Genomic DNA, 12,999 nt, shown 5'->3' with positions numbered 1-12,999 from the left:
AGCACACTTCCGTTCGTCACTGTTCACCGTTCCCTGGCCATTTTGGATCTAATGCCCGTCCGTTAAAGTGCGTTGTTTCTACCGTTGCGGAGCCAAAATGGCGGAGTGTGCAGCTGCCGCTTTGGTGTATTCCAACTGACTTGAGAGCAAGATGGCAGCTTCAGTGGAAGACGAGTTTGAAGATGCGCCTGATGTAGAGCCTTTAGAGCCGACACTGAAGAACATTATAGAGCAGAAATCACTCAAATGGATCTTTGTCGGGGGTAAAGGTGGCGTGGGCAAGACAACATGCAGGTGGGTGAACAGACGATAGTGTTTTGCTGTTGAGAGGCTGTTAGCTGTCAGTGCTGCTTTAGCTGCAACACATATCACAGAAGATTATTCATACATATGTGCTGTTTTACTGTATTAAAATACAGGTTAAAACACTCTGCAACAAAAAACAAACACATCTCTAAATATAATCTACCTGCAACCTAACCTACGTCGAAATAGTCATTTCTGAAATTTTAGAAAAACACGTCACGTGCGAGTAGTTTTTAAAATCTCTTTCCTTGTGAATAATTATTCTTATTCATAATAATTCATTATAATTTATTCAACCATCACAGATAGACAAATAGATGAATGAAAGTGGATGGTATTAGCCATCTAAACAACTCATATATAAGTTACATTTCTGTCTGAAAACCTCTGCCACCTATAGAGCCACTTTAATCATAATATGATATGTGATTTCACAGCAACAGGTGTTTATAAATGGCTTGATTCACAAACTGTTCTTATTTCCTAGATTTGTCTTATTGACCATAAATAATTAAGTTCACTTGTCGTTTTTGTGTTGGCTTGATAAAGAAAGCATACTATTTTGCTGAAAAAAATACAGCCAAGGCTTGTCAAGCCAATATTGATAGTTTGTCTCGATAATAATGCAATGTCATTGATTTCTTCTCTTGATGTGAATTATAAATGATCTAGAATTCAATTAAGTGTTGTTTTTGGCTTGTGTCACAGCTGCAGTCTGGCGGTTCAGTTGGCGGCGGTGAGAGAGAGCGTCCTCATCATATCCACAGATCCAGCACACAACATCTCAGATGCCTTCGACCAGAAGTTCTCCAAGGTGCCCACCAAAGTCAAGGGCTACGACAACCTCTTTGCCATGGTGCGTTATCAACGACACACACTGTTTTCACTAAATACCGTGTACGTGTACACTTCAAACAACAGCTCTAAATTCACCAGCATCACCTTATTTAGTCCATATACACAACCTTGTTAAAGGGATAGTTCACCCAAAAATTAAGTTGTCATCATTTACTCACCCTCATGTCCAATGAGGTTCATTCTGGTGTTACGCAGCACGTTTGAGCTTCAGCAAGAACCTATGAGGTTCATTCTGGTGTTACGCAGCACGTTTGAGCTTCAGCAAGAACCAATGAGGTTCATTCTCGTGTTATGCAGCACGTTTGAGCTTCTGTTTATGTTCGTTGATCAATGTTTATATGTAAATAAAAGCCTAATTGCGATATATTAAAGCGATTGTTTCTCTTCAAAAGACATGGATTAAACCGCTAGATTAAAATGGATTTTACAATCTCTTTATGAATGGTTCCTCAAAAAAATCTTAATTTGTGTTCCAAAAAATGAACACGTCTTACGGGTTTGGAACAAGCGTGCCGCACAAGTCCTGAAAAGTGAAGCCAAAGTGTCTTGATCGCCCCCGGGTGGCTGGTCCCAGTATAGCTCATAAAGCCCGCCTCCCCATGAAGTCGAATTAATGCGATGGAAACTAAACAATCAAATTACACTTCAAATACATTTTTCCGAAGATGTTTTCTGTCATTTTAGTTAGGTTTTTTTTTTTTACGCTGATGTAAATTTAGGTGTTCATTTTTTTTAAATAAGTTTGGCCGTAGTTAGTTATTTGATGCTATAAAAACGGAAATGTGACGTCATGATTGACAGCTTCTCTAAGCGAAGTAGTCACTTAGGCACCAACAGACTTTTGGGGGGATTTTCGGGAGGAGATTGGAGCTTCAGCTTTAATTTCTACATGTCCATAACAGTAATTGTACTAATGGTTTCTGCGAGAGTGAGGTCGGGACCTTGATATCGCGGCTTTACTTCCGGCTCACTACTGCGCAGAAGCAGGTCCCAAATCTGTGCAAGATGTCAGCGCCATATAAGGACTTTTTGCGGCTTCAGTTTTCACCAATGGAAGAGACTGAAGGGGTGTCGTCCATCTTTTTTTACAGTCTATGGTTTGAAACAACATGAGGGTAAATGATAACATTTAATTTTAAGGTGAACGATTCCTTTAAAGCAGTGTGTCACACAAAAACCTGAATTTTTAAACTGGTTAGTTTTACTAACTAGTCTTGCCCAGCCCTACATCTCATTTTAGTAAAATTAAGTTGAGACACATGGGACATGCTTAAACACGTGTGTGATTCACATCAAGAACTTGTGCTGTTCTTGCCTCACACAAACACAAAATGGCCGTGAAGATGTTGCAAGAAAAAAGAAAGAGTGATATGAAACTGGGTTTGCTTTACAGAAACCATGTATTATTATCTGGTTTAAAGGCCCTTGTTGTTTGAGATTTAGGTAAACATGCCTGTGTTTAAAATGAATTGAACATAACTGAGACTGTGCTCTGTCTCTGTAGGAGATCGACCCCAGTCTGGGTGTGGCAGAGCTGCCCGATGAGTTCTTTGAGGAGGACAACATGCTCAGTATGGGGAAGAAGATGATGCAGGAAGCTATGAGTGCTTTCCCCGGCATCGATGAGGCCATGAGCTACGCAGAGGTCATGAGGTCAGATGAGTTGAACTTATTCCACTGTAATGACCTCAATGTAGTCTAAATCTTTCAAAAGCGTGTTTTAAAAAGCTCTTGTCATGAGGTTATTTAGACCAGATGTGATTTAGCTTTCATTTTCTCCAGCATCTGCATTTCAAACAGTTCTTCAACAGAGCATAGAAAGTCATGAATGAAAAACAAGCTCCAAAATGAATCACAAATTCCTCAAAGTAAAACAGTGTTTGAAAATCAGGTAAAGGTGAAAGTGTGCACTTATTGTCTTTCATGAGGGAAGGAAGTACTGTGAAATACATAATTCAATAAACAAACAGTCCTACAATATAAAACTCTGTTTATCGTGGCCTTTTTATGCAGTACTATTGTTTCACATCTAGTACACTGTTCACACAACACATTCAATAGATCCCTATATATTTAAAATGTTTAAACTAATAAGATAAATTATTTATTTATCTATCATCTAAAATTGTATTATCAATAAAACAAGATAAATCATTATTATTCAAAATAAGATTGTGTGTATATATTAGGGCTGTGACATTAACGCGTTAATTTCGATTAATTAATCTGAGAAAAAATAATGCGTTAAAAAAAATAACGCAGATTAATCCATTCCGTATTGACCTTTGAACCTGGAGCCGTTCTAGCCACCATTCGACTGTAAAATGAAAGGCACAGTATGGCATTTTTCGCCACTAGGGATCGCTAACCTATTTACAATAACAAAGGCGTAGATTGATGACGCAACATTTGCTAAGAATTATGGATCTTGTCGTCAACGTCAAGCCGGCCGATCTAATAATGTTTATGGATGACTGAATACATGGATGTTTTTATCATGACTGTGATATGAAGCAGTTCGGGATTGCTAAGAGACAGCTATCAGCTCCACACGCGACGCGAGTCCCGCGGATATAAAAGGAATACGAACATTTCATTCTACCGAACTACACGCAGAATTACTACTCACAGGTCAGTTTATTAGACAAATTAAACTTGTGAGGTAACGCAGCGTTGTTTCACTTGGTCTAACATTACACTATCACACTAAACTGCATTTGAATGTGTTGGTCTGTCTGTATGAGACTAGCAGTAAACTAGATCAACATTAGAATAACATACAGCTCATATTCTGACATTTTATCATTGTTGAACCATAAAACATTGATTAGTTTTATGTAAATGTGCTCACCTGTTTAATAAAGTACATGTAGCGGTCGAAGTCTCGGACGTGGAGCTCTCGTTTATATACTGTCTATGGGAGCTCTAGGCATCTCGAAAACACCGCGCTGATATTGATTCTCGTTTTAGTTCTTTTTTTATCCAAAGTCTGCTTGCCATGGTCCATAATGTTTGAACGAAACAACAACAGCGTGCAGATAGACATTGCAAACTACAAAGTTGTCCGCGTCTGTCGCTTTGGTTAATCAGAGGGCTCTGGTTCATAGCTCTGGTTGCCATGGCAGCACGAGTGGAAACCAGGGACAACCAGGGACATAAGTTGTCCGCGTCAGTCGTTTTGGTTACTATCAGACGGCTCTGGTTGCCATGGCAGTACGAGCGGAAACCAGGGACAATGCGGATATGACGGCATTGGCGGCGACACAACGGAAATAAAGAAACGGGACATTTCTCGAATTAAATTACAAATTTCTCCTGGTTTAAAAGTTGTTGGAAACAGTCGGGATAATGTAAGTACACAACTAAAAAATATATATAACATAGATATAGTGATTTTTGCTATTTTTAAAGCAAGAAAGTAACATATCGTCACCTTCCTAAAATAATTGCCTAAGTCATTTTTTGACAAAAAATGATTTTTTTGCATAAGTCATCTCCTCATGATGCTGGCCACCTCTGGTAAAATCCCCACATCCTCAGTTGAACAGATCATGCAGTTCTACCCCTGTAGTGTAATGGCCTATGTCAAGAGTGTGACTTAGGCCGTTTTATTTGGCCTAAGTCAAAAGATTTTACAAGCAATTTTAAAATTTTAAAAGGCAATTTTACAAGCTTTTCAAGATGGGAGCTGCATCAAGAAGGACGAACCTCTGAAGTTGTTTTTCATTTTTTTTTCTTTTTCTGAGAAACCTGAAAAAATGACTTGGGCAATTATTTTAGGAAGGTGACGATATTGTGCCTTGAAGGAGGGAGACGAGAACGCGCTGGCGCTGCCTGGATCATTGATTGGAACATTTACTTATAAAAAAACAGCCGGAATTTCAACGTTGATTCACCGGTGAACGTAAGGGACCAAGGTCGAATCAATGTTGGATTATGTTTCGATTGTGCAAAACGAATCAACGTTGAAATCGTGACGTTGTTTCACCGTTGATTTCGTGACGTTGTTTCACCGTCTCTTCTTTCAATATGGGTGAATAAAGATTGTATGTCGACGTTGAACCAACGTTGAATTATGCTTCGGTTTTGAAAATTGAATCAACGTTGATATTGTGACGTCATCTTGGGATAATACAATTGTACATTCAATTATAGTTTGCAGTTGGAACATGAGTCATGACAATGCTGACTGAATTTGTGATTAACTGTACACTAAAATATTGTTAACTGTCAAATTACTTGCAGGAATGGCTTAATTAAACACATTTAATACAAATATAACACATGCTCAAGATTGTAAAACAAGTTTTATTCTGAAAAAAAAAGTCTAAAAATACTTTCTAAAACAGATGAAAAACATCTCAAATTTTAAATTGCAGCATTTTCGAAGTAATGTTAAAAACCTGTAAAGCAAGTGTAAATAATGTTTATAATTTAATGTTTAATATTAAATGTATAATTTAATCATGTTCAATAATTTAATAATGTTCAATTGTATAGTATTGATTATTTGCTAGGCACAATTATTTCAATGCTCACCCTTTGAACATTTGAACATTATTTCAATAACATGTTCAACACAATTATTTTTAATTGATTGACAGCCCTAATTTATATGCAATTAAAATGCGATTAATTTCGATTAATTAATTACAAAGCCTCTAATTAATTAGATTAATTTTTTTAATCGAGTCCCGGCCCTAGTATATATGTGTATGTGTATATATATATATATATATAATATTTTAATTATTTTTTACTAAAGTAACATTTACCTTATAAATAAAATGTGTGTGTGTGTATGTATGTATATATATATATATATATATATATATATATATATATATATATATATATATATATATATATAAATATAAATAATATGATGAATCATTATTATTATTATTATTATTATTAATAATAAAATGTTTAAAATAACTATAATTTATTTCATTACTTTTCTTCTTCTCCTGTAGGTTAGTGAAAGGCATGAATTTTTCAGTGGTGGTGTTTGACACGGCCCCGACGGGACACACTCTGCGTCTGCTCAACTTCCCCACCATCGTGGAGCGAGGACTGGGCCGCCTCATGCAGATCAAGAACCAGATCAGCCCCTTCATCTCACAGGTGTCAGCACTGCATTCTGGGAAATGGAATATTTGTTAAATAGCATTGAAAAATGTTGTAATGAAACGTAGAGAACTTTCTTGCTTTGAGATTTAAATATAGGGTTTAAGTGTAGTTCTGTCTGACCGTTGCAGATGTGTAACATGTTGGGCCTGGGAGACATGAATGCAGATCAGCTGGCGTCTAAACTGGAGGAGACGCTGCCCGTGATCCGCTCAGTCAGCGAGCAGTTTAAGGACCCGGTGAGTGTCCCTGGCGATGCCTGGACAGATGTGTTATAAAACAATCCAAAAGGCCGACGTGTAATGTTGACTCCTGTCATGATGCCCACAGGAGCAGACGACGTTCATCTGCGTGTGTATCGCTGAGTTCCTGTCTCTGTACGAGACGGAGCGCTTGATTCAGGAGCTGGCCAAGTGTCGCATCGACACGCACAACATTATCGTCAACCAGCTGGTTTTCCCCGACAGCGACAGACCCTGCAAGATGTGTGAAGCCCGACACAAGATCCAGTCCAAGTATCTGGACCAGGTGGGACAACTTATGACAAATGACACATGATGAAAGCCCTGACTAGATTCAGTTTATTCGGAACACTCTACAGTAAGGTTTCATTTCTTTACATTAGTTAACATGAACTAATGAACAACACTTTATAGAGCATTTATTAATCCTAGTTCATGTTAATCTCAGCATTTACTTGTACATTATTAAGATCAAATGAATGCACTGAATAACATGAACTAACATTAGCAAAGATTAATTAATGGTGAAAAAATGTATTGCTCATTGTTAGTTCATGTTTGGTAATGGGTTATTAATGTAAACCAATGAACCTTATTGTGGTGTTGCCAATTTATCTCGTTTAATATGTGCAGTTAAAGTGATGTATTTCTGTAGACTTGATATGATTAAGATCAATTCATTTTCCTTTCTTTACCTTCTCCTGATTTTTCCTTTCCCTTTCCATCTTATTTTTTTCTTTTTCTTTCATGCTTTCCCCCCCCCCCCCATTTTTTTCCTGTTCTGTTTTATTTCTTTCCTTTTCCTTCCCACTTTTTCTTCTTCTTCTTCCTGTATACTTTTCCTTTTGTCTTTACTCATCCTACTTTCCCTTTCTCTTTTCCTCTTTTTTTTTCCTTAATACTTATTCTTTTGCTTTTCTTGTTCTGTCTCAACTTTCCTTTCTTTTTCCATTTATTTTTTCCTTTTTCTTTACACTTTTCCCCTTCCATCTTCGTTTTCTTCCTTTCTTTTGTGCTTTTCCTTTTCCCTTTTTTACATTTTCGTACCTGACCTTACTTTTCATGTTCTCTTGTCTTCTCCTTTCTTTTTTCCTTCTGTTTTTCATTTCTTTTTTTCTTCCCTTCTACTGTCTGTACTTTCTTTTCCGTCCTCTCATTTTTCCTCTTCCGTATTCTTTATCCTTTTCCTAATTATTTCTGTTTTTCCCTTCTCTCTATTTTCCCTTTCCGCCTTTGGTTTCTTCCCCTTTCCTTTGTTTTTCCTTTTCTCATTTTCTTCTCCTTCCCAATTTTTCCTCCCCTTCTACTTTTCCCCCTTTCCTTTCCCACTTCTTTTCCTTAATACTTATTCTTTTCTTCTATCTCTACTCTTTTACTTTTCCTTCCTCTCTATTTTCCCCTTCCATCTTTGTTTTCTTCCTGTTTCTTTTATACTTTTCATCTTCTCTTTTTCGCACCTCAATTTTTCTTTTCTCTTTCCTTCTCCTTCCCTTCTACATTTTCCCTTTCCTTTTTTTTCTTCCCTGTTTTTCCTCAATACTTAATGTTGTATCTCTTTTCCTTTTCTCTTCCTCTGTCTTTTCCTCTTTTTCTTTGCATTTCTTTCCTCTTCCTCCTTTTGTGGTTCTTTGTCTTCATCCTTTTCCTCTTTGTTTTTTTGTCCCTCCCCTGTTTTCCTTTTCTCTCTCTCTCTCTCTCTCTCTCTCTCTCTCTCTCTCTCTCTCTCTCTCTCTCTCTCTCTCTCTCTCTCTCTCTCAGATGGAGGATTTATATGAAGATTTCCACATAATAAAGTTGCCTCTGCTGCCTCACGAGGTTCGAGGAGCGGACAAGGTCAACACTTTCTCCAAGCAGCTGCTGGAGCCCTACAGCCCCCCCAAGAAGTGACTTAAATGATTTCCACGGATCAAACACACCCTGGTCCTCTGCTTGTCTCTGATACATGCATCCCTCTGGTGTTCACATCTTCATTTGCCCCCTCCACTCTCTCTGGTTTTCTGATGGTGTATTAGCTGGTCCTGCCGTGTTCCTCCAACGATCCGTCACGAATGTCGGCCGAGAGTTCAGCAGCCTCTGCTTAGAAACATAAAACAATCTTGATGGTTTACGTTGCTTTGTGATGATGGTGTTTGTATTTAAGCATAAGAAAAACACTCATTCCTGATGCGTGTTCAGATTGAAGGAATGTACATCAGGACTCTGATTCAGAGGTTGAACAGGAGTAGTATCAGTACAAACGTCTGTCACTAGTTCAGTTTAACCGGGCACATCTGATTTAGGGTCAGTGAAGGACAAAACAAACCTTTGTTTGAGATTCTGCTCAGTCTTAATAGACTTTATTTTGGTTCCTGAACTGGTTAGTAGTGGTGTTAATTGAGAGGGTCCAACTTAAGGAGGTGATACATATTTTAGTGAGGTTGTTAAAGGGTTAGTTCACCCAAAAAGGAGAATTGTCATTATTTAATCATGTCATTATTTTTTTTTTGAATGTATGTAACAGGGAGAAATTTTGAAGCATTATTTGATTGTGTATGGAAATGAGACGCGTGATTATTCTTAAAATTTTTCTTTTGGTATTGCATGGACAAAATGTGGACAGCATATGAGTTTATTACAACAAGGATGCGTAAATAATAATGACTGAGATTTCATTTCTGGATGAACTATCCTTTTAAACTTCTATTTGCAGTGAACCAAACTGTAATTACCGTGTACAAACCTTGTGATTCAATTCTAATTTAATTTTTGCCGTTAGTTAAAGTGATGTATTTATATAGACTTGTAATGATTAAGATATTTTCTTTTCAGATCTTCTATAACATTTATTTTAGCGATGTCTGGTTCTGATTTTTGAAGCGCAACATGATGATGCTCTCGATTCTCTTGTTCTTCTCCTCCTATCATTTGGCAGTAATGTCCGCATGCATCTAAACAGGAACACACTTACACCCTACAAGGAGGTCAGATGCTCGTTTAAACCTGCTGCAAAAACACTGCAACCTGTCAGCCAAGACGGCAACATCACAGTATACACCGCGCTGGTTATGACCACATTAAGAGTGTTTTCCTGCTTTTATCATCATGTGATTTCACAGCATGTGGGCTCCTTAGTTCATGAGAAGCAGGGGCAAGAACTCACAAACCTGATAGTATATCAGACCGAGAGATTGGGATCTTTATCAGTTTTCCTGAAGTTTCTTCATTCTCTTATGACTTGTTACTGCCTTTCCAAAGTTTGGCTTCTGACTTTTTGTAGAAGCACACCAACTTTCAAAGCAAATAAAACAATATTCTCCATCTACTGCAGCTGGTGTTTCTGTCCAGTTATTTATGTGAATGCGTTTTTATTTTTGTGCCTACCAAGGCTACGTTCATGCAAATATACATACAAACGCTGCAGCAGTCGTACACTGAAAGCACTATTCTATGAACTGCTTGAAGGTTATGATTTTTCATTTTAAACTCGTATACATTTATTTCATAAAAGTTAACACGAAACCTTCAATGACAACAGTTTATTTACACTACCGTTCATAAGTTTGGGGTATGTAAGATTTTTATTTTACTTTTTTTTTATTTAAAAAAAACCCCTTTATTATGAAAAATTATTACTATTTAAAATTATTGTTTTCTATTTGAATATATTTTAAAATGTAATTTATTCCTTCGATCAAAGCTGAATTTTCAACATCATTACTCCAGTCTTCAGTGTCACATGATCCTTAAGAAATCATTCTGATAAATTTTTTTGGGATCCTTTGATGAAAAAACAGCATTTATTTGAAACAGAATTTTGTTTGTAGTGTATAAATGTTTTTCACTGTTCAATTTAATGCATCCTTGCTGAACTAAAGTATTCATTTCTTTAAAAAAAAAAAAAAAAAACTTTTATCGACCAATAAACTTTTGGAAATATTTTTTGTGTAAAAACCTTTGTGGATTGTTTTTGGAAAAAATTTAGCCCCCTTCAGGTAGAATTAGTATATTAAATACACTAAAAAATAAGAAATTTGGAGACCAATATGAATTTCTTTCTTCCATGGAGAAGAAATGAAAGGTTTTCAGAATGTCTTTGCAAAAGATTTCAAGCTCCTAAAAAGTACGATAAAAGCAGTTTGTACACTTGTGCCCTATATAACATCTTAAGCATTTTTTATTAGATTTTTTTATGTGATGTTGGTACAAATAACTTGCATTTCAGTCTTTCCTGCAAATCAGTCTTTCCTGTATGGCGTTAAAAAAAATACCAGTTTGGCATTGAGAAAGGTCGCATGTGACCAAAACATTTGCCTTTTTTCTCAGTAAAAGCACTTGATATTATCTCGCTTTTTGACGGCCTTCGTCTTTTGTGGAGTGTGCGGACTCTTTTGAAGTGCCTCTCTTAAAAAAATACTAGCAATATACATTTATGTTGATTTTTAGTGGTATTCTGTGCCTAACAGTACCTGGTCTCTGACATGCGGAAAAAAGCAGTATGGGCAATCTGCAAAATAACTTCTTTTTCATTCCACATAAGAACCACTATAATAATCTGGAGAATGCTTTCAAAAGTTGGCATGAAACAGAAGATGCAATAGTCTTTTCTTTCCTACTGTGATGTATATCCGAGTGAACGGCTTCTCAAACAAGAACAAAAGTTGGACGCCACTTGATTTTGTCCATGGGGAATTGATTGGATGGTTGTGGTTTGCTATTGGTCGATCTCATGTGAGTGACAGGTGGCCCCGCCCTCACGCCAGTAAACACGTCATCAGAGAAGAGATGTCGCTGCAAGAGGTAGAGGAAGATTACGAGGCACATTAATTAAAAATAATAATAATGATGCCCTAGGATAAATCATTTAAAGTAAATACTTAATAAACACATATTCCATTAAAAGAAGAAGAATGTCCATTTTGATTGCATAGTAAGCACTCGTAGTCTCTAGAGACACGTGTTGACACGGTTTCTGTACAGAGGCCACAGCGGCCTCCTTTCATCCTGGACCTTAACCGGCACAAACAAGACCCCCATAGTGCCAGAACAATGGTTTATGTCACAGGTGTCCAGAAGATTACAAGAGAGAAAAGAGAGAAGACGGACAATCTGCTATGACGGGTCACCACCTTACTTCACATACCGGTAAATTCAGAAGGGTCGTTGACGTACATTATGGTAAGTAAGATTAATCTATGTTCTGCATTAATGCATTAGCGTGTTACTTTCTGGAAGTGTTTGGACGAGGCTGTGCGAAATGCCTGCCTGTCGCCCTCAATCCATCAGGGCCGCGAGTCTCAGCGGGAGTCTTCACTAATGAGCAGGGCTCGGAGTGAACCCGGAGCCCGGAGCCCGGACCGCTGCAGTCCAGCACACCGCTGGAGGAACACGCATGTCATGGCTGTCTTCGTGCAATAACAACGCCAAACAATATAGGGGGAGGCCGGGGCTTGTTGTCACACTTTTTGGTTTAGTGAATATTCCTTAGAGTTAGTGTGTTCCTGAAGTTAATTTTGCTTTGATAATGTGAGTCATATCACAAAAGGAGCGTGCTATTCACTGGCAATAATTTGAAAAGAAATGCATTTGTTTTATGTGTGAAGTAATGATGAATATGAAGTTGGCAAAAGTTATTCCACAAAAAAAAAAAAATTAATATACATTTTAAATATGTAGGCTATTGGCTGTTTAAAGGCATTGATCTGGGCTGTTGTAACGAATTGTGTAAAATTACAAAATATATAACACACGAGACAACTTGTGTAATAATTAAAAAAAATATATATATATATATATTTAATTTAACATTTAACGTTACCTTAGACAATTTTTTGATTCGAGGACATGATTCACAACAACAAACACTTTGTTTGAAATATGAAATAAAAAGTTAACAATAAAGGTAACAAAATCCCTCTTCCACAACAGATCTGTATTAAAATATTGTATAGGCTGCAGCTTTTGTAACAATGAAACATCAAAAATTTAAAAGATAACATACAAAATTTCAAAACGGTTTAGCCTGTTGTAATGAATTGTATAAAACTACAATATACATATATAAACACCAGACAACTTTCAGTTATAAATAACCTTTCGCTTGTGCCCCAGAGATATCAAAAAATAATAAAAATAGGCTATAATGTCCTGCTTTGAGACAGTTTTTACTATATTTTTTTAAAACACATTTGTGCAATTGGACTTATGATTCAAAACCTGATCGTTACTAAGTTAAAGCCCATGTGACAACTTGCCCCATTCTTGCCTCCACATTCACACATACTGTATGTAAACTGTTACTGACTTTTTGCAGAGAGGAAATACTGTGTTTGAATGTTATTTGTGTGACTGGATATATTGTATAATCATAATGGTAGACGTCTGGGAGAGATGCAGAGATGCAGATTCCTCACCTAAAGTCCCACCTCCTGACGGAGGAGGTGCGTTTGACCCGACGCAGGACCTCAAGCTCCTGTCAGAACATAAG

The 12,999-nt window shown here is 37.0% G+C and overlaps 1 protein-coding gene across 1 annotated transcript; it reads left to right on the top strand.

Annotated features, from left to right (window-relative positions):
- The first annotated feature begins 83 nt into the window (after window positions 1-83).
- Window positions 84-9,842, top strand: get3 (guided entry of tail-anchored proteins factor 3, ATPase). Its single transcript, XM_084091960.1, has 7 exons — window positions 84-294; window positions 1,015-1,162; window positions 2,669-2,817; window positions 6,141-6,291; window positions 6,426-6,533; window positions 6,625-6,822; window positions 8,295-9,842. Exons 1-7 carry the CDS (start codon window positions 152-154, stop codon window positions 8,421-8,423), a joined length of 1,026 nt encoding a protein of 341 aa, XP_083948086.1. The 5' UTR covers window positions 84-151; the 3' UTR covers window positions 8,424-9,842.
- Window positions 9,843-12,999: the final 3,157 nt, after the last annotated feature.

The sequence above is a fragment of the Abramis brama genome (genome assembly GCF_963993115.1).
Source record: "Abramis brama genome assembly, chromosome: 2".
Classification (NCBI taxonomy): Eukaryota; Metazoa; Chordata; class Actinopteri; order Cypriniformes; family Leuciscidae; genus Abramis; species Abramis brama.
This window is presented reverse-complemented; position numbering and strand designations above follow the sequence as displayed.

Coding starts and splice junctions, on each gene's coding strand:
- get3 (XM_084091960.1), top strand. CDS start 152: ATGGCAGCTTCAGTGGAAGACGAGTTTGAAGATGCGCCTGATGTAGAG. Junction 2,818..6,140: donor AGCTACGCAGAGGTCATGAG/GTCAGATGAGTT, acceptor CTTCTCCTGTAG/GTTAGTGAAAGGCATGAATT. Junction 6,534..6,624: donor GCGAGCAGTTTAAGGACCCG/GTGAGTGTCCCT, acceptor TGATGCCCACAG/GAGCAGACGACGTTCATCTG.